This window comes from Melanerpes formicivorus, unplaced genomic scaffold (genome assembly GCF_026170545.1).
Source record: "Melanerpes formicivorus ecotype bairdi unplaced genomic scaffold, bMelFor1.0.p_v2 SCAF_12, whole genome shotgun sequence".
NCBI lineage: Eukaryota > Metazoa > Chordata > Aves > Piciformes > Picidae > Melanerpes > Melanerpes formicivorus.
In genome coordinates, this window is record NW_027142364.1 from 162,359 (window position 1) to 183,050 (window position 20,692).

General features: G+C 52.5%; 1 protein-coding gene across 1 annotated transcript; it reads left to right on the plus strand.

The window, feature by feature from the left end:
• Nucleotides 1–3,500: 3,500 nt before the first annotated feature.
• On the plus strand, nt 3,501–18,979 carry CCNL1 (cyclin L1). Its single transcript, XM_068144876.1, has 11 exons — nt 3,501–3,846; nt 4,110–4,184; nt 4,423–4,532; nt 10,934–11,054; nt 11,442–11,506; nt 13,048–13,147; nt 13,275–13,379; nt 13,863–14,004; nt 15,564–15,675; nt 15,784–15,882; nt 17,359–18,979. Exons 1-11 carry the CDS (start codon nt 3,550–3,552, stop codon nt 17,708–17,710), a joined length of 1,578 nt encoding a protein of 525 aa, XP_068000977.1. The 5' UTR covers nt 3,501–3,549; the 3' UTR covers nt 17,711–18,979.
• Nucleotides 18,980–20,692: the final 1,713 nt, after the last annotated feature.

The window sequence follows — 20,692 nt, forward strand, 5'->3', positions numbered from 1 at the left end:
CTGGGGGGGATGGAGCAAAACTAGAAGTGGGGAGATTACCCAGGGAGGCTGTGGCTGCCTCGTCCCTGGAGGTGTTCAAGGCCAGGCTGGATGAGGCTTTGAGCAACCTGAGCTGGTGGGAGGTGTCCCTGCCCATGGCAGGGGACTGGAGCTGGATGATCTTGAAGGTCCCTTCCAACCCAGAGCAGTCTGAGAAGCTCTGTGTGATGATTCCTATCAGAAGAGGCTGGGAGGGTTGGGGTTGTTCAGCCTGGGGAAGAGAAGGCTGCAGGGAGACCTTCTGGTGGCCTTTCAGTGCTGAGCAGAAAGCTGGGGACAGACTTTTGAGCTGGCCCTGCTGGGACACGCCGGGGGAGGATGGTTTGAACTGGAGGAGGTCAGATGTGTGCTGCACGTACAGATGAAATGTTGGACGCTGAGCGTGCTGAGACCCTGGCCCAGGTTGCCCCCAGTGGTGGGGGATGCCCCATGCCTGGCACCACTGCAGGTCAGGCTGTCAGGGGCTGTGAGCAGCCTGCTCCGGCTGGGGATGTCCCTGCTGGCTGCAGGGGGGTGGCACTGGGTGACCTCGGCAGGTCCCTTCCCACCCTGGGATCCTGTTCCGTGCCGTCCCCTGCTGCTGCTTTCCGCATCTGCAGTCTCACGACTCCAGACGAGGCCCCGTGGAGGCGCAGCAGAGGATGCCCGGCAGCCCGGTGGCGCCCGGCAGAGCGCCGCAGGAGGCAGCTACGCGCCGCGGCTGCGGGGACAGCCGAGGACACGGCCGGCGGGGGGCGGCCAGCTCCCCCCGACAGCACGGCGCACGGGGACGGGGCGAGTGCTGGACCTGCCACTCAACCCGAGACAGCCAATCGGATTGCGCCGGGGCGGGATTTTCCGTCCTGCTGGCGTGCCGTAGGGGAGTTAGTTCCGGCCCGGCCGCGGAGGGAGCGAGGTGTAGTGCGGCTCTCCCCGGGAGTGACGCGGCTGTGCCCAGAAGTGATGCAACCGCCGGGGACTTCCCGCTCCCCGCTTCCCGTCAGCCGTGGTTGTGACAGCGGGGCGAGCTCTGCTGCGGCCTGGCCCGGCCGGGCCTGGCGGGAAGCGCTGTGGGGCCGCCGTCGCCGGGCTTACGTTGGTGGGGGGAATCGCGCCAGGGCCGTTGTGGCCCTCCGCCGGCCCCGCGCTGAGCTGATGGCTGCCGGCCCAGCGGCCTGGTGCAGAGCGGCCTGGTGCAGAGCGGCCTCGGCGTGCTGCTCGGCTTGCTCCTCGGCGGGAGACGGTCCGAGCAGCCTCCTGCTGCCTGTCCCTACTGGCCCGGCCCGTTCCCAGCAGCTCTCGCAAGGAGAGGGGCAGCCGGTGCCGGAGGGAGCGCCCGGGCGAGCTGCTCCTGCCGGGACACCCTGCTGGCAGCTTTAATCCCTGGGAGCAGGGGAGGGTGGTGGAGCGCTGCGAAACCCTGGTGCAGCCCTCCTGCCGTTTGTGAGCAAGTGGTCGGTGGGCTGTCACCCCTCAGGCAGCACGGAAGGCTGCGGTGGGAACGCTTCCTGCCCTGACAGGGCTCTAGAGGACGGCTGGCGGCTCCCAGAGTCTGCAGCTGGAAGCAAGCGCATCTGAATGCGGCATCTCCGCCGGCAGAAAGCAGCTGAGCTACCGCAGACCCTCCTGCGATGCAAGCCTGGAGGGGCTCAGGGGAGACCTTGCTCTATACAGCTCCCCGAGAGGAGCCAGGCGGGGGCTGGGCTCTTCTCCCAAGCACCCAGCACCAGAACAAGAGGACACAGTCTCAAGCTGTGCCAGGGGAGGTTTAGGTTGGATGTTCGGAAGGAGTTCTTCATAGAAAGATTGGCCATGGGAATGTGCTGCCCAGGGAGGTGGTGGAGTCACCATCCCTGGAGCTGTTCAGGAATAGCCTGGATGAGGCACTTGGTGCCATGGTTGAGCCGATCAGATGGTGTTGGGTGGTAGGTTGGACTGGATGATCTCAAAGGTCTCTTCCAACCTATCCCCATTCCTATTCCATCCCCATTCCTATTCCATCCCCATTCCTATTCCATCCCCATTCCATCCCATTCCTATTCCTCTTCTATTCTATTCCCCCAAGGAGCAAGTGACAGGACAAGAGGAAACAGCCTCAAGTTGCACCAGGGGAGGTTTAGGTTGGCCACGAGGAGCAACTTCTTCCCCAGAAGGGTTGCCAAAGGCTGGCCCAGGCTGCCCAGGGCAGTGGTAGAGTCTCCATCCCTGGAGGGGTTTCACAGCTGTGGTGCTGAGGGCCATGGGTTGGTGCTGAGCTGGCAGTGCTGGGCTCATGGTTGGACTCCATGATCTTCAAGGTCTCTTCCAACTAAAACAATTCCATGAGAAGAAGAAAATTGCCCCCACAAAATATCACAGTAGGTAAAGCCAAGTTTAAGATCAGGTTTTATTTACCTGTGCACCAACTGACAAATCTTTACATTCTCTTCTAGTTTTCTCCAGGTGTGAAGCAAACCCAGAAGGATGTAGGGGGAAGGGGAGAAGCTCTTCTTTCCCTAATAAATGTGTTCATCTAGACCAGAGTCTTAGCAAATAAACAACAAGAATCGCTTGGCAGGACTGAGGAAACAATGAATTGGTAGCAATTAAAGCTCAGAACAGTGAATGGAGGTCGTGGCCCAAGCAGCTCCTACTCCTCTGTGCTGCTGAGTAGCTAAATGAGGCCTGGAGAGATTTAAACCCCACGTGGATGTGGTGCTGAGGTGCTCTGCTGAGACCCCACCTGGAGCTCTGGAGCCTCTGTGCCAGGGAGGATCTGGAGGTGCTGGAAGGTGTCCAGAGAAGGGCCACAAGTTGGAGCAGAGGGCTGGAGCTGCTCTGCTGTGAGCACAGACTGAGGGAGTTGGGGTTGTGCAGGCTGGAGAGAAGGCTCCCAGGAGACCTCACTGTGGCCTTCCAGGATCTGCAGGGGGCTGCAAGCAAGCTGGGGAGGGACTTCTGAGGGTGCCAGAGAGGGATAGGACTGGGGGGATGGAGCACAACTAGAAGTGGGGAGATTGAGACTGGCTGTGAGGAAGAAGTTGTTGCCCATGAGGGTGGTGAGAGCCTGGCACAGGCTGCCCAGGGAGGTGGTGGAAGCCTCCTGCCTGGAGGTGTTTGCAGCCAGGCTGGCTGTGGCTGTGAGCAACCTGCTGTGGTGTGAGGTGTCCCTGCCCATGGCAGGGGGTTGGAGCTGGCTGAGCCTTGAGCTCCCTTCCAAGCCTGGCAGTTGTGTGATTCTATGAACCCTCAGTGTGGGGACATCCAACTCCAGGCAGCCACCGGTGGGGCCGAGGCAGGGGCCTGGATTTGGCACCGGCGGGCGGTTTCAGCCACCGTACCTAGGGGAGAACGGCAGTGCCGACCCCAAACCGGGCCCCGCTCCCGCTGCCGGTGGCGGCCCCGAGGCCGCGGCGCCGGGCGGGGGCGGGGCCGGCGGGACTATTTGTTTCCCGTGGTGCGCGGCGCAGGCGCCGCTGTGTGCTGCGTCACGGCGCCGGGCCGCGCTAGTCTGTGCGTGGCTGGCTCGGGGTGCGGACGCCCTCCGCCATCATGGCCTCCACCACTACACAGCCGCCCCCCCCGCCTGCCGCCTCGGCCGCCGCCGCCGCTGCCACCACGGCCACGGCCGCCCCTCCGCCGCCGCCTCCCGCCGCTCCGGGAATCCTTATCGGCGACCGGCTTTACTCGGAGGTGTCGCTGACGATCGACCACTCGCTGATCCCCGAGGAGCGCCTCTCGCCGACTCCCTCCATGCAGGACGGCCTGGACCTGCAGTGCGAGACCGACCTGCGCATCCTGGGCTGCGAGCTCATCCAGGCGGCGGGCATCCTCCTTCGCTTGCCGCAGGTGAGTGCGGGCCCCGCGGCCTCGCCGTGCCGCGGCCGGGAGGAAGGGAGGCAGGCAGGGCGGGCGGTGGCCGCCATTGTGGCGCGGCGGGCAGGGCGTGAGGCGGCGGCGGCGGCGGGGGGGGGGCAGGGAGGGAGCGCGGCGCCAGCTGGTGCCTGACACAAAATGGCGGCGGCGGTGGCTGGGCCGCGGCGGTGGCTGGGCCGCCGCGACTGACTCCCGCTCCTCTCTGCTCTTCCTCCTCCTGGCTTTTGCCTCCCTAGGTGGCGATGGCGACGGGGCAGGTGCTGTTCCATCGGTTCTTCTATTCGAAGTCCTTCGTCAAGCACAGTTTTGAGGTGAGCGCGGGGCTGCGGCCTAGGCGGGGAGCGGAGGGGGGGGGGGGGGGGGGGGGGGGGGGCAGGGGGGAGCCTGTTAAGCGCTGCTCCGGGCCAGCCGGGCGCCCAGCAGGCTGCTCTCCAGGAGCCTTTCGCTCCCGGCCTGGGGTTGGGGGCTGCTTTTTCAGTTGTGTCATTTAGGCTTTAAAGAAAATAAATGAACTAACGACGTTCCTGTGGGAACGGGTCTTCCTTTCAGATTGTTGCGATGGCCTGCATCAATCTCGCGTCCAAAATCGAGGAGGCGCCCCGCCGGATAAGGGACGTGATCAACGTGTTCCATCACTTGCGGCAGCTAAGAGCCAAAAGGTAAGATCGGCTTCGTTAACGAGCCGCAGCCACTCTTTGTCACTAATGCACACTGCCAGTTTGTTGTTTTGTTTGGTTTTGGTTTGGTTTGGTTTTTTTTTTTTCCTTCAATTCACAGTATTTTTCCAGGCTAAGTTCAACGACCTAAAGTTGAGAAGGGAGTGCTCGTTGGCTGCGATGTAGGCAGTACAAGCTCAGTGCTGGCCTCTCCTCCCGTTGCTTTGGTTCACTTGGTAGATCTGGTTTTGTTCCTTAGCCCACGGGGTCGTGAGTCTTGGCTCTAGTTTTAGGTCCCTGGTTGTAGTTTTAGGTCTGCTGCTCGTTGATTTTTGTTTCTTTTTTTTGGGGGGTTTGGTTTTGGATGCCTCGTGGTTCTTGAAAGGTAGGCTTAGGTTTGAATAGCCAACCGGTGGGGTTGCTGTTACGTTCTCCAGACTCTCAACCCCGTCGGGTGCTCTTAATGGGGGTTTTTTGTGTTGCTCTGTAGCTGTCTAAACGCAGGGAATGGCGGCAATGAAGGATCAGTTAACAGATGACAGCTGAGCTTTTCCTAGTGGTGTTCCCATTGCCGTTCAGAAAAAGCCATTTTAGGAAGTATCTGCAACAAGGTATGGTGTGGCCTCCGGCGTTTGCAGCTTTAATGACTCTCCTTCACCAAGGAATGCGTATTTGAGGCTTGGAAGCTGAAGGCGTCTTTAATTGGCAGCTGTGAGAGCCGGGTGCTTGTGCTGGTGAAGTTGGAGTGTAAGCCCACCTGATCTGTGTGCAGACCTGGATCGTTGTCTGCTGAGCTGTAGAGCTGCTCTCGAGTTGTGAGTGCCTCACGCTGCTGTCTTTTGTCTGTAAAGCCGTGTATGTGTTCACCTGTAAAGCACATTAACTTGATGTGTTGGAAGGAACAAGGGATGCTTGAAGGGAAGGAGTTGTCCAGGTTGCTATTAAACACCGAGTTCCTTCAGCTTTATCAGGCAGCAGCGGTGCAGCCTGAGGCGATGTCGGCTGTGGTGGTAGTGGCTGATGGCTCCAAGTGTGAGTTAACCTATAGCTGAGGGACTTGATTTTTTTTCAGCTCAGTTCTCAAATTCCCATTTTGACTTCTCTGCCTCACCAGGTTACAGCAGGAATTTAAACCTTAGTGCTGTGTAACCTTCTCTGAGAAGCAGAGTAGAAGTCCCTTAGGGAAACCAGCTGTGTCTCGGTGTCTTCATGCTGGTTTTGCTTCTGTTGAACCTTCCACTTTTGCTTTTACTGCCTCGTGCTTGTGTTTTCCCAGTTAGCTGTAGAGATGAGAACGATCGGGTGCCATGCTTTGGAACTTAGCTTTGTCCTTTGACTTTTGAAGTTGCTGTCCCTCATGGCCCTGAGAGAAGTTGGTTCAAGATGTGCTGCCTGAATTCAGGGCCATTGTTTCTCACCTCGGTGATGATGAGGGAGTCTGCTTATTAGAGCTGTTGAAGCTGCTTCAGTGAGTGGTTTGTAATGTTCTGGCCTCAGTCCAGGGCAGGGAGGGTTAATTAATCACCACGACCATGCTTTTCTTCTCTGCGATCAGGATGCAAAGTAGTTGTTCCTTTGTGCTGTGTGAAGGCTCAGAGAGACTGAACTTAACCTGTGAACTTAAATCTTTCCAGCTAGCCTGTTCCCAATCAGAATGTCACTTGTGCATGTTACATGGTGCCTAAAATGCATCATGCCCAGAGAAACCGTGCACTCCTACCCATGCTTTTCTGGAGGAATGGGTACTGTTGCTCTGAGATTCTGACTTGAATCTGCATGAAACTAATCTTAAAAGATGCTGCAGTCTGACATTCAGACTTGCCCTTTTTTTTTTGTGTGTGTGTTTTTCCTTTCTTTTTGAGCAAGCAGGATGTAAAAAGTCATTCATTTTTTTTTCTGTACATGACAAGATGACAATTCCATCTGCTGGACACCTTATTAACTTCACCTCTTTTTTCCCTTGCAACCGACTATACAGCGACCAGCTACATTTACCAAAGCCTGGGTGATGTGGAGTGGTACATAAAGATGAAGCTGTCGTCATGGCAACAGTGAGTGAAGTATGGAAAATCCCCAAGGAGAAGCCAGTGCTCTGAGAATAGGTCACTGGAACCGGGGGACTAACAGGTTGGCCGCTGGTGAACCATTTGGAAGAACTCCTGTACCTTGTTATAAGCTTTTTTCTTTGCTGTCCAGGATTTTAGAACACTAGCTTTGATTTCTGTTCATTGATTTTTTTCATTTCTTTGATTATATATATATATATTATTTTCCCCCCTCCCTCCCCCCCCAAAGCTAACATTTTAGGCTGTAGTTAGTTTCTCACACACAACCCAGACCTTGAAACCAGCAGTTAGGCTGCTGTCCTTTCCTTTTCTTTTCTCCCCTTTGCCTCTAGTCTAGTATTTCTGTTAACCAAAGCCTTAACCCTGCATATGAAGTTGGAGTAGCTTGAGTAGGCTGTCTTGCTTTAAAGCTTTGGGTTCTCAGTTCTACTCTCTGTATAATTTGCAGTTTAAATCCAGTTTAAAAGAAACCCCAAACCCACGAGGATGACCCAAACCTTGCCTTTGTAAAGCTATTTATATCAATTGCTATGTAAGCAATGTACCTGTTGCATTGGAATACTCTGTCTGTAAGACCTGCAGTCCACTGGGTCGCTGCTAGGTGGTGTTTTGAATGCTGAGAAGCAAGAAAACCAAGTGTTGTGGACAAGCATTTTGGGTCTTCATGTAGTACTGCATGTAAAATGTCTGTGTGCATGGAGAAAAGCTCGTGTTATGAACGTACTGCTCTTGAAACAAAACCTCTGTGTGCCAAAACATCTGTGTTCTGAGCCAAGTGCAACTGTGGAACGTCTAGAATGTAGCTTGTGGTTGATCTGAAACGTGCCTGAAAGCTGCAGGAAGTCCTGGGAGTGGAACCAAATGTGACTCCTGATGTAATCTTGCCAATGCTTGGGTTCGAGATGCTCAGTCAGCTGCCTTTAACTTCTCTTGCAGCCAACAGGTTGGTGCAGTTGTGTGGGAAGTGGCCTGAATTCATGTCACACGCTGCTTAGAGCTCTTCAAAGTGTGCTGTAAACCCACGGTGCTTGGTACTCAACAATGTTGGAGCCAAACAGAACTCCCTTCCTTCTCTCTCCCTGCCTGGCAGCAGAGAGATGTGCTCTTTGAAACCAGACACTGCTGTTGTAAAGTACTTTGTGTGTGTGAGCAAAATGACACACAGGGCACTATGCCAAATTGTGAGACACTCCAAAGACACCAAAGGTTAATACTGCATCAGACAAAGCTGTAGCTGTGTTGAGAACTTAGCTTTTGGTTGCCAGAGGGACTTAGGAGAAGAATATTTGTAACTCATTTATTGCTACAAACCCCTAACAGTGTCTGGGGTGTTACACAGTCTAAATACAATGAAGTTTGTGACTTCAGTGGTGGATGGACTCACCAGGATGGGCTCTGTGTGCTCTCTGTTCTGATGTCTCCCCTGGAGCTTTAGTGCTCATCTAGAAGAGCAGATTCAAAGTAATAATGACTTGGCTCTCCAGGGCTGGAAGCTTCTGGTTTGTAAATGAGCTCAGAAGCTTTTTAATCTGTTTTGGGGTTTTGGACCTAAGATGATTATTTGTACTGAGAACTTAAGTACAGCAAAAGCAGTAGTGAAGTTCCTTCCTTTTTTTTCCCTCATGTTGAGAGGAAAGTTTTCCAAAGGGTAATAATCTCTGAGGTTTCTACTGATTAAGCAAAACAAAACTTTGCATTTATGGTGAAAGTACTGACTTGATAAAGCCTTACACAGTGGGCACCTGACCTTTGCCACCATAAGGTGCAGTAAAGCCTTCTGCAGACTTTGCTTTCTGCATTAAGTGGCTCAGAGGCTGCATTTGCCTTTATTTCTGGAAGTGCTGTCTGGGTCAAGTGTTGGTTTGCACAGCTTGTGTAGACCTCTAGAACTTGGGTCATAAGTGACCAGAGTAAGGTGGGGACAAGAGAGTAAAGCACACTTCAGAGTGTCTTAACTGAAAGTGTCCTGTGGCTTTGCTGTCAAAGTTGTACAACCCAAGTATGAGCTGATCCAAAGACTCTGCTGATCCTGAGGCCCTCTGGGAGGACAGTGAAAACTTGACATGCCCTAAGGCTCACAGTCTCTCTTCTTGCACTTCCAGCTGCCTGGCTGTGTTTCCATAATACTGGCTATAGGCAGCTTTCAGAGCATGCAGAGGTGTGGGGAGATAGTGATCTGCAGGCAGGGTGGTGAATGAGCCCATGCTGTCCCACTGCTGATTTGTTTTTTAGACTGGAAGTCCTAGCTGCCCTGTTTGATCCAAGATTTGTCACCTCTGAAGTGTGCTGCTAACAAGATAAGCTGAGCCTGGACACCTAGACTCGCTCTGAGTGATGCCTTCAGGTCCTGTGACTATAAAATGTAAAGCAATACTGGAGGAAATGTTGTTACAAACCCCAAGGTAGCTGAAACCATTTGGAATTGAGTTAGTTTTATTTATCCAAAGAGGTTCAGCTTGCTTCTTCCAGTCTCTCACTCCAGGCTGTTGTGTTCTGGAGTGGTAAGATAGAGTCACAGCCTCTGCTGAAGTAGTCACCTAAAAGAGGCTTCACAAAGTTTGCTTTTCCAGGTAGTTTGAGGAGAGAGCAAAGCCAAACCAAACAAAGCTCCTTTGGTGACTATGTTGTACCTAGGGCAGCTGAAACCCCAGGCCTTGCCCTGGTGAGCAACCCTCAGTGAGAGGAGGGACTTTTAGTTCCCATGGAAAACATTGCAGTCTTTGAGGAGACAGAAGTAGTAAGGCTTGTACTCAGACTGCAGGACCTTCTGGTACCAGGAAGCTGCAGTGATTCATTTCAGACCCCTCAGGAGCTGCTTCTCAGCCCTTTGGGAAGAGCAGGGATGTACAACAGGATGCTTTTGTGAGTGAAGTGAGTGGCTGCTTGAATCCTTTGGCCAATGGCCACGGGCATCCTTCCAGGTGACTGCAGCCATTGTAGCAGGAATTGTGGCTTAGTGAAGTTGGGAAGCCCTTCAGCTTGTAATTAAACCAACCTTTCCTTCCTGGGGTGGGAACTTGGGGCTTCTGAGTGATTTTTATCTGCTTTGCCTATCATGATCCACTTGTGGGACTTGCATGGAGTCCAAAGAGATGAGTTAGTAGCAAAATGTTTTGTCTGAGCAGAGAAGCTGGATTTTTCAGTCCACTGTGCAGTGCTTATTTTCCTTCTGAAGGTAATGAACAACTTGGTCACCAGTGCTTGGGCTGGACTAGGTTCAGCTTGTAAACAAAACTGGCTGTGTGACTGGTTGCACAAACATTCTGCTGTGTTGGAAAGCACATGGAATATGTGAGCAGCTCCAAAGAAGGATAATGCTGGTCTGTCTTGAGAGGAAATGGTATCAAACCCCCAGTGTGGGGTGCTGAAAGGTCAAACCTAAGCACAGACAAAGAAAATCTGACATGGAGTGTGAGATTTGGGCATAAAGCACCCAGTAACTCCTTGGAGTTAAAGACATGGAAAAAATTCTTTGCTGCAGAGTGGTCAGGGACTGGCAGAGGCTGCCCAGGGAGGTGGTGGAGTCCCCAGCCCTGGAGGTGTTCAAGAAACCTGTGGCCGTGGCACCTGGGGGCATGGCTTGGTGGCCATGGTGGTGCTGGGTTGAAGGTTGAACTGGATGAGGTTAGAAGGCTTTTCCAACCAAAACTCTGCTAAATGCTTTGGAGAGTTGAGGTGTTGGATTTGGAAGGAATTGAGAGTTGATAGTGCTGGAGTTGGGGAATCTTTGTGCAGTGAGCTCTTGGTTTACAACTGCCAACAGCAGAAGTGCCCCAGCAGCCCCTGGCCGGCGGGTGCAGCAGCGAGGGCATCTTGTCAAACGTTTTGGAGGTGATGATCTTTGCTTTCCTTCCCCTCTGTCACAGCAGCAGGGCTGTCTTGTTCTCTGAAGATCTCAGTCCTCTTCCAGTGCACACGAGGCTGCAGTCCTACAAAGCACAACCTTGCTACTTCCATGCCACCACCTAGCAAAGGTGTCCTGCTGGTTCCACCTTTACACCTCCCTCCTGAAGTGTAAAGGCTCTTTGAGCTCTTCACTGTCATCTTCATCCCAGCAGCTGGAGCCAGCATAGCCTGCACACACCATAGCCAAAGGTTCTTTTTTTATTTTCCTTCCCATTTTTTTGTTTTGTCTTGGCCACCTAATCCCTAGCTAGTGAGAAGCAGAAGCTTAAACTAGTTAATCTAAACTTGGACAGCACAAGATTAATGCTTAAACTTGCTTGCAGGAGTTGTAAAACGGTTTCTGTTGCCATTAGTTGGTTGGAAGGGAAAAGAGAGATGCCACTCTTTTTGGATATGCAAAACAGTTTTGATTTTATTTCTTGCAAACTATAGGACTCCAAGCCCCCTGATACTTGATCAGAACTACATAAACACCAAAAATCAAGTAATCAAAGCAGAAAGGAGGGTACTGAAGGAGTTGGGATTTTGTGTTCATGTCAAGCATCCGCACAAGGTGAGTTGTCAACAAGAATCCAGCTGTCAATGTTGTTCTGCCTTGGTGACATCGTTGTGAGCTGTGGGAGGAGAAGCACAGGCGTCAAAATGACCTGAGTCCTCCTCTCCATTCCTGACTACTTTAGCTCTCTGCCACAGTGCTGCTGACTGGGGTAGAAACTGGGCAGCGTTAAAGGTGCCTGGTTTGGAACGAGGGGGAGAAGTGGTGAGATGAGTTGCGTGAAGGGGGTTAGATGATGTGAGCTTACAGATTGGAAGCTTAGGAAATGAGACAGCATTGCTCTGGCTTGCTGTGTGATTGTGCTTGCTTCCTCCTTGTTGCTTTCCATGGCAAAACTGACGTTTTTCTTCTTTCCCCTCTCCTTGTTTTTTTCCCCCCCCTTAGATCATTGTTATGTATTTACAAGTCCTAGAATGTGAACGTAACCAAACCCTGGTACAGACAGCCTGGTAAGTTGCTATTTCCCATTCTTATGCTAAGCCAGGAAAATAGTAGCAGAAATAAGAAGCCTGCTGATCCCTATGCAAAGCAATCAGATGTAAGTTGTTGCACTTGGAAACAGAGCTGGAAAGCCTCTCGGTGCTTGTTTCTGCTTACTATTTTCGTGGCTTGATTCCAACCTCACCCACGGAGAACTCAATTTAACTTTGTTCTTTTTTCTACTCTTTAATTAAAGGGTAGTCCCTGATGGTAAGTCATAGAGCTCTGCCCTCTGCACCTCAGCCCATGACCTGGGGATGGCCTGTTTGGCTGCCCTTCTCTCCAGCCAACCCAGTGCAAGCTCTCATCCGAGATTCACTGAAGTGGTCCATATCCATCGGGCAGCATCTTCTAGTTCTGGCGGGGTGCCCACAGGATTTGTATATTTGCTTTCAGAAGTTCGCTGTTGACAATGTCTCTACGTGTGTTTTTATTCTGTTGTTGCCTAGCTACTGTGTAAGAAGTGGGTGGTTGTTGTTTCATCTTCGAAGGCCACCCGGGGGTCACCTCTCTGTAGCTGGTGTAGCGTTTGGCTAAACCGGAGTGTAACACAAACAGCAAGACCATTGCAGTGCATGCAGCATGTTGAACTTAGAAAGCCATACCTGGCCTGGTTTTCTCTCGAGTCAATACCTCCTGACTGCTCTTCCTTTCTTCCTGTAGCTCAGTTTAACTTAGAAATGGATGGAGCTCTCTGCTCTTTACCTGTACCTCTTGCCACCTCCTGCTTGGCAGTGCCACCCCGGGGGCAGAGCAGTAGCTTTAGCCAAGTGGGAGACCATTTACTAACGTGCAGGGCTTTTTCCAAGGCTCAGTGAGCAAAGGGGCTGCTTCTCTCTCTCTCTCTCTGGATGAAGTGAATGTGACTCGAGGCTCATTGATTTAAATGCAATGTCTTGATGAACTTCATAGGTTGCATCTAGCCTCTGGACAATGGTAGGTGCTAGCTGTGCCATGCTTTCCTGCTTGCATTTGAGTTTTAAGTGTGTTGATCTGGAAATACCAAGAGCACTGGTGTTCGAAACACAGCTGGGCAGATGAAAAGTGCTTGTTTGATTGTTAACTCCACTGGACAGTTCGTGGTATGTGGTCTAATGGCCATGGTGGTGCTAGGCCAGTGGTTGGACCAGATGATCTTAGAGGTCTTTTCCAACCAAAAGGATGCTGGGAGTCTATGTAACTTCACATACCTGCCTAGAAAGCAGCTGTTAACCTGCTGCTGCTTGCTTGGGGGTGGCAGAGCTTTGGCCATGGGGGTGTCCAAACAACACTGCAAAATCAGCTGAAAGTTTGGACCAGCTGATCTTTGAGGTCCCTTCCAACCTGGCATTCCTCGCGAGGTTGTTCCAGGGGCACCAAACGTAAAGACCCAATGGGGTGGTTCCAACCTGAGCCACGTGTTTTGTGTAATAACAGAAAAAATAATAAAGTCAATTGAGTCTCCAGTCTTTTTCTCCTCTAAATGCAGCTGCCAACCCGAGATCCAACCTCCCACCTTTCCCTCTTTCAGGAATTACATGAACGACAGCCTCCGGACAAACGTCTTTGTGCGCTTCCAGCCGGAGACCATAGCTTGTGCTTGCATTTACCTGGCTGCCCGAGCTCTGCAGGTGAGCGCTGCTGCCTGCCTTTCAGCCCCAACGACCTGGCTAACGACCTGCCTGACGGCTGCAAAGCTCGCAGACAAAAACCTGCTCTGCCAGCTCCTCCTCATCTCTCTTCCTCTCTTGCTTTCAGATTCCCCTCCCCACCCGTCCTCACTGGTTCTTGCTCTTTGGCACCACGGAAGAGGAGATTCAGGAGATCTGCTTAACGACTCTCAAGCTTTATACCAGAAAGAAGGTAACTCAGTCTCAAGCTGCGCCAGGGGAGGTTTAGACTCGAGGTGAGGAGGAAGTTCTTCACCGAGCGAGTCATTCGTCATTGGAACGGGTTGCCCAGGGAGGTGGTTGAGTCATCGTCCCTGGAGGTGTTCAAGAGGAGACTGGACGTGGCACTTGGTGCCATGGTCTAGTCATGGGGTCTGTGTTGATAGGTTGGACTCGATGATCCTCGAGGTCCTTTCCAACCTAAGTGATACTGTGATACTGTGAACTGGGAGCTGTTGGCTCTTTCTGGGCGAGGCTCAGTGCTGCCTCAGCTCTCCTCATTGCAGAGGCTCTGCCCTGTGGCTGCTCCTCCCCTGTTACTTGTTCTCACGCTGCCCCTCAGGAGTGAGCCACCTCACTGGGCAGCTGAGCAAAAGATGATGAAGCATTTTTAAAACATTAGATGAAAACATGAATTGAGTCAGGCCAGCTTCTCACCACAGTGCTGCCTTCACAGCCCAATTACGAATTCCTGGATAAAGAAGTAGAAAAGAGGAAGATGGCACTGCAGGAAGCTAAGCTGAAGGCAAAAGGTTTGAATCCAGATGGAACTCCAGCACTCTCAACCCTGGGGGGCTTTTCTCCTGCATCTAAACCATGTAAGTTCACTTTCTAAGCAGAAACTCCACACAGTAATACTTGAGTTCTAAATCAGTGTCTCAAGGTGATGAAAGGGGGGTGGGGGGGAAGGCAAGTTTGCTGCTTGAGCTGCTAGACAGGACAGTGAGACTCTCAAAACTTGTAACCTTGTAAAACACAGAGTAGAACCACTTTCAAACCAGTCTCACTGCCTTGAAAGAGCAGACTAGAGGGAAAAGAGATGGTTTGCTCCATCCTTCCACAGAAAGAGAGGGACACAGGAGTAACATGGACCCTGAAGGTCATTGTGATAGGAAAAGGTCTAGGCCCAGGGGTTTGCTGGGTGAGTGAAGAGACCCTGGATTTAATCTGTTGAGGGAAAGTGTCACAGTAATTCCTCATGGCTCCTTCTGCAGCAGGTGTCTCTGAAATTGGCTTTCTCTGCCTTTTTTGTGCTTGTGAGCTGCTCAGGTGTGGTGAGGGAGGACAGTTTGTGGTCAGGAAATGGAGAGGGAGGCTCTCAGTGCTGTCTTGGCATTAGAGTGACTCAGCTGCTGTCATGCATCTCTTGAGCCTGCCAGTAAAGCTGGAGGAGGTGTTCAGGGCACTTTGGGACATGGTGTAATGGCCATGGTGGTGTTGGGTTGCTGGTTGGACTCAAGTGATCTTAGCTTTTCCAACCAGAATGATTCTGTGATCTGTTGTTGGCCAACCAAATGTAAAGGCTGTCGTGAGCGTTGGTCCGGAGGGAGTGGTTGAAGGTAACAGCTGAGGCCCTTGAATGGCTGCTTCAGGAAGCTAAGGGATGCTCTGAGGAAAGCAGTTTCCTCCTCAAGAACAATACACCTGAGCTTGCAGCCATGTTTTGAGCTGGCAAATGTCCCAATGGGAGCTTTTTCTTACTCCTGTGGGGTGGGAGCCCAGGTTAGAAGAGTTTGAATGAAGGTAGGACCGTTGGTGGGGTTCTGAGAGACTGCTTAGAACATCACAATCTCCTGGGAGGAGGTTGGAGTCTGGTGGGGGTTGGTCTCTTCTCCCTAGTAACAAGTGGCAGGCCAAGAGGAAATGATCTCCAGCTGCAGCAGGAGAGGTTTAAGTTGGAGATCAGAAGGAACTTCTTCACTTAAAGGGTTCCCAAACACTGGCACAGGTTGAATCCCCATCCCCAGAGGTGCTTCCAAGAGGCAGAGATGCGGTGCTGAAGGGCTGTGGTTTAGCAGCACCCCTGGTAGAGTTTGATGGTTGGAATCATTGATCTTAAAGGTCTGTGGTCTTGAGGACCACAAGGGCAGCTCTTCTGTGCCATTTGGGCTGTGGTGGAGGAGCTCTCAAATGATGCTGGCTGCATGCTGTGAAGGCCACTGTGGTGTTCTCCCTGCTGCTGGCAGCTGGATTTGTTCTGTGTCCCCCCAGGGGCATCTCTGGGTGCCAGGAGTGTGCTGGAAGTGGAAAGCTGGGCTGAAACTGTAGCTGTTGAGCTGGTGCTGGGTTTGGACAGGGACTAGCAAAGGTGGGAAAGGAGACAGATGTGTTCATGATGATAAAGCTGCTAATTTGGAACTCCCAATTCAATTCCCAGCTTCCCCAAGAGAAGTCAAAACCGAGGAGAAGTCTCCGGTGTCTCTGAACACCAAACCCGTCAAAAAGGAGCCAGAGGAGCGGCAGCAGGCTTCAAAGAGCCCCTACAACGGGTGGGTACAAGCCCCTTCCTGCCAAGAGGGGCTCCTGAGCTCCTTCCTGGGGGCAACCAGCACCTCAGAAGTGTAACCCTGTGGTTTTTTTTTTCCCCTCCCCCTAAGCATGAGAAAGGAAAGCAAGAGGAGCAGGAGCAGCAGGAGCGCGAGTCGGTCGAGGTCACGGACAAAGTCGAGGTCACGCTCTCACACTCCCCGGCGGCAGTAAGTGGGGGGCTGGTCTTTGCTGGGGGGCTGTGGGGAGACAGCAGGGATTCTGGGGAGAGGGAGGGTTGTCCCTTTCATCTGGGGTACTTCAGCAGGGCTTTTTGTGGCTTAATGGCCATGGTGGTCTTAGGTTGAAGGTTGGTCCCTCCTGTGTGCGGTGGGTTGAAATCACACACCCCTCACCCAGCATGAAATTTGCCAGACCAGCTCAGCTGGAAGTGAGTTGTTTACATTGTGCTACTTCCTGTTCAAGATCTGTGAACAATTTTAAAGGCAGGGCCTAAAACTACCACACTGGTTCTAAGGGGCCACTCCAGGTAGCTTGTAGGTGCTTGGCACAGGTGCTACAGAAGGCAGCTTCCAAATGGATGGGAGAAGGTATCTGCTGCTCTTCAGGGCTTTGCTGCCTCTGGTAGCCATGGTAGCTGGGTTACAGTTACACCTGATGATCTTTAAAGGTCTTTTTCATCCTTAATGATTCTCTGAGTCTGTGACTGGGGAAGAGCAGGAGCTGTGCAGGGTCACTCAGTGGAAGCTGCTGGCTTTACATACATGTAGATATTCAAAGAGTCTTGAGGTTGACACCTGAAGCTGGAAGCTCCCAACTTGCATCTCAGTGAAGTATTGCTGACCCTGGGAAGACAAGAGGGCAACAACCAGTTTGCAGTCTGATGTCTAGGGGAAGCTCCTTGACAAGGTGGAGGAGCCATCACAAAAGGCACCACACTCTGGGTTTGGGCTTTTTATGAAGGAGCTCAACTCCTAGACATGTTTTGGGGTGCTCACTGTCATTCATTGTTGGTAAAAGACCTTTGAGATGGATGAATTCATAGAATGGGTTGGGTTGGAAGGGACCTTCAGGATCATCCAGCTCCAGCCCCCTGCCATGGGCAGGGACACCTCCACCAGCCCAGGTTCCTCAAGGCCTCATCCAGCCTGGCCTTGAACACCCCCAGGGAGGGGACATCCACAGCCCCCCTGGGCAACCTGTGCCAGTGTCTCCCCACCCTCACTGCCAAGAATTTCTTTATAACCTCCAGTCTCAGTCTCCTCTCTCCCAGCTGAAAGCCACTGCTCATTCCTTGTCAGAAGTCCCTCCCCAGCTTCCTTGTAGGTCCTTCAGTGGTGAATAATTAGGGACTCAATCTCAGAGGTGGTCTTCAACCTAAACGATACCATACTTTGATCACTTACATCTGTGGGAGGAAGTCTTGGATCTCTTCTTCCTGGGAACGATGTCTTCCCAGAAAGAGCTCTCAGGCACTGGAGGTGGTGGAGCCCCCATCCCGGGAGGGGTTTCAGAGCTGTGTGGATGTGGTGCTGAGGGCTGTGGCTCAGCAGCCCTGCTGGGACTGGGAGCTCTGGGTGCGTGGTTGGGCTTGCTTGGTCTCTCCCAAGCTCAGCAGCTGTACAGTTCTGTTGCAGTAAGCTGGAAGTTGAGCACTGATTTGACCTTCCCCCCCTCTCTGGCAGCTACAACAACCGTCGGAGCCTGTCGGGCACCTACAGCTCGAGGTCGCGGAGCCGGTCCCGCAGCCACAGCGGCAGCCCGCGGCGCCACCACAACCACGGCTCCTCCCCGCACCTGAAGGCCAAGCACGGCAGGGAAGAGCTGAAGAGCGCCAACAGACACGGCCACAAGAGGAAAAAATCCCGGTCCCGTTCGCAGAGCAAATCCAGGGAGCACTCGGAGGCCGCCAAGAAGCACAGGCACGAGCGGGGCCACCACCGGGAGCGGCGGGAGCGCTCCCGCTCCTTCGACAGGGCCCACAAGGGCAAGCACCACGGCGGCGGCCGCTCGGGGCACGGCCGGCACCGCCGCTGAGCCGCCGCCGCCCCCAGCACTGCCGCCGAGCCGCCGCCGGGAGGCACCGGCAGGGAGCCGGCACACCACGGACTGACTGCGCCGGGACAGCAGAGCCGCAGCCCCAGCTGAGGCATTAAAGCAACCCCAGGTTTCTGAGGCACCGAGCAGGCTGCTTTCCTTCTGCCTTTTTTTCTCTTCTTGTTTTGATTGTTTCTTCTCTTTGTTTGCATTCGTTTTTCTTTGCCTGGGTTCGTGTGGGGTTTATTTCCCTGTTGCTTGTGGAGCTCTTCTCTGGGTTTCTGTTGAGCTTTTTGTTCTTGTTTTGGTGGGTTTATGTTTGGGGTATTTCTTCTTTCAGTTGCTTTTCTGCTTGTTTGGGGAGGGTTGGAGCTTTGTTTGTTTGTTTATTTTGCTTGGGTTTTTGCCTTCCTTTCCCTTTTCTTCCCTTATCTTCTGTGGCTTTTTTTTTCCTCCCTTCTCTTCTGTTTTCCTCCCTTTTTTCCCCCTTAGTATTTTTTTCCTCCTCCTTTTTTTCCCTTCAGGGTTTTTTTTCTCCTCTTTTTTTCCTTCAGGGTTTTTTTCTCTCCTCCTCCTTTTTTTCCTTCATTTTTTTTTCCTTCAGGGTTTTTTCTTTCTCCTTTTTTCCCCCCTGTTTTTCTCTTCATCCTTTCCCCCCCTCCCCCCCAGTTTTTTCCTCCTCCTTTTTTCCCTCCCTCAGGTTTTTTCCTCCTCCTTTTTTCCCTCCCTCAGTTTTTTCCTCCTCCTTTTTTTCCCCCCTCAGTTTTTCTCCTCCTCCTTTTTTTCCTCCCCTCAGTTTTTCTCCTCCTCCTTTTTTCCCTCCCTCAGTTTTTTCCTCCTCCTTTTTTCCCCCCCGCCAGTTTTTTCCTCCTCCTTTTTTCCCTCCCTCAGTTTTTTCCTCCTCCTTTTTTCCCTCCCTCAGTTTTTTTCCTCCTCCTTTTTTCCCTCCCTCAGTTTTTTTCCTCCTCCTTTTTTCCCTCCCTCAGGTTTTTTCCTCCTCCTTTTTTTCCCCCTCAGTTGTTTTTTCCCTTCAGTTTTTTCCTCCTGTTTTTTTCCCCTGGTTTGCTTTCTGTTGGGCTGTTTTTTTCCCCCCTCTTGTTTGGTTGGTTGTTTTCCTGGGATTTTTGTTGGGGTTTCTTCTGTCTGTTTGGTTTTTCTCTCTTCATCGAGAACCCATTCTGGATTTTGGGGTGGGTTTTTTGTTTTTACTCTATTATTCTTTGTTTTGCACATCTTACCTTAGCAGTATCAAAGCTGGTGGCAAAGCCAGGGCCAGGTCCCCGTTGTCTCTGTGTTTTAGAGTCCTGTGTTGTTCATCCAGCTGAGAACTGGAGAATGGATTCCTGTCCAAGGGAGAGGAAAGAAAAAAAGAAAAAGGAAAGAAAGCAAAACTTAATCTTATTTTTATACCAGCCCACTGCAGACACTTCTATTTAAGTAGAGTTATTTGTTTAAAGGATGGTGGCTACCTTTCTTACACTGGTTTTAGTCTGCATGTGTTGAAAGATTTTTACAAGAAATAAAATATAAAGCTTTGGTTTCTTTCTTTTTTTTTTCTCCCCCCCCCCCCCCCTCCACTGCCTCTTGGATGTCAGAGCTGAAACAGTTCCCTTGCATTGCCTTCATTCCATCAGCTTCAGCCTTGCAGCTTCAGGGGGATGCTCAGAGAATTGGGTTGGGGGGGAAGGCACCTTGAGGACTATCCCAGGGGCAGGGACGCCTCCCACCAGCCCAGGCTGCTCCAGGCCTCATCCACCTGGGCCTTGGACCACCCAAAATGCTTTGGGTTGGAAGGCAACCTCCAAGCTCATGGTCTCTAACCCTGGCCTCATCCAGCCTGGCCTTGAACACCCCCAGAGAGGGGACATCCACAACCTCCGTGGGCCACCTGTGCCACTGTCTCCCCCCACTGGTGTTCATCAGGTGTAGATGTTGGTGTCCAGATTGCTCCAGCAGTGGGGGAGAGGAGTGTGGACCTCTGAAACTCACTGAGATGAGCAGAAGGGTGGAGAAGAGCTGTGGCCATGGAGATTTCTCTCCTGCAGCTGCTTGTGGTGGATGCCAGTACACCCATTCAAGAGCAGCCTTGCTGTGGCCCAGGGCAGCCTGATCTACTTGGAGGTGTCCCTGCAGGGGCGTTGGACAACAGACCTCTGAAGGGCCCCTTCCAAGCCAATGCAGTCTGTGAAGCTGCAGCTCTCCTCCAGCCAGATTGTGCCTGGAGGACAAAGCAGCACCTGGCTGAAGGGGTTGAGCTGGGGCATTTCTGTTTCCCCTTTCATGGCTGAGGGCAGAAGGAGGAAGAGTCTTGCTGCTGGGGCCTGGCAGGGGACAGCTGGGGGTGGAGGAGATGGAACAGGCCAAGAGGAACTGCATTGGAGCTGTTGGTTGCTGCTCAGGTAGCCTTGCCAAGGTGCTGGCCTGGAGCAGTCCCCTTGGGGCTGGAGATGGCAGAGCTCTTGACACTCCCCCAAATGCATCTAAGTGCTGTTGCTGAGGGCAAAGCCTGGGGGGAAGCCAGCTGGAGATGGGTCTGGTGTCCTGGTCACAGAGTCTGCAGAGCCCAAAGGGGGAACACAAAGCTGGCTGAGCAAAAGCTTGGCTGTAAGTGGGGCCTGGAGGAGATCAGAGAAATCTCTTCCAGGTTGTCTCCATGGGGTTTGTGATCTGCAGGACCCCTCCCATGTGGTGTTTGCTTTTGGGAGCCACTTGTTGCTGTGGAGACCAGGCAGCTTCCCTCCTGGCTACCAGTGTTGAGGAAGTGATGAAGCTCAGCTCTGAGGGAGCAGCACCAGCAGCTCCAGCTCTGGTGGTCATGAAGCATTAATTACCCTCCTGTGCTTGCAGTGCCCTTTGCTCCAGAGCTGGAGAGCAGAAGTTCCCTTCCCTGTCGAGCTGGTGAACATCTGGGGCTGGGGACATCCGTCTGCTGCAGCTGGCTGCCAGTGAGCCAGCAAGAAGCTGAGTGGTGGCTCTTGCACA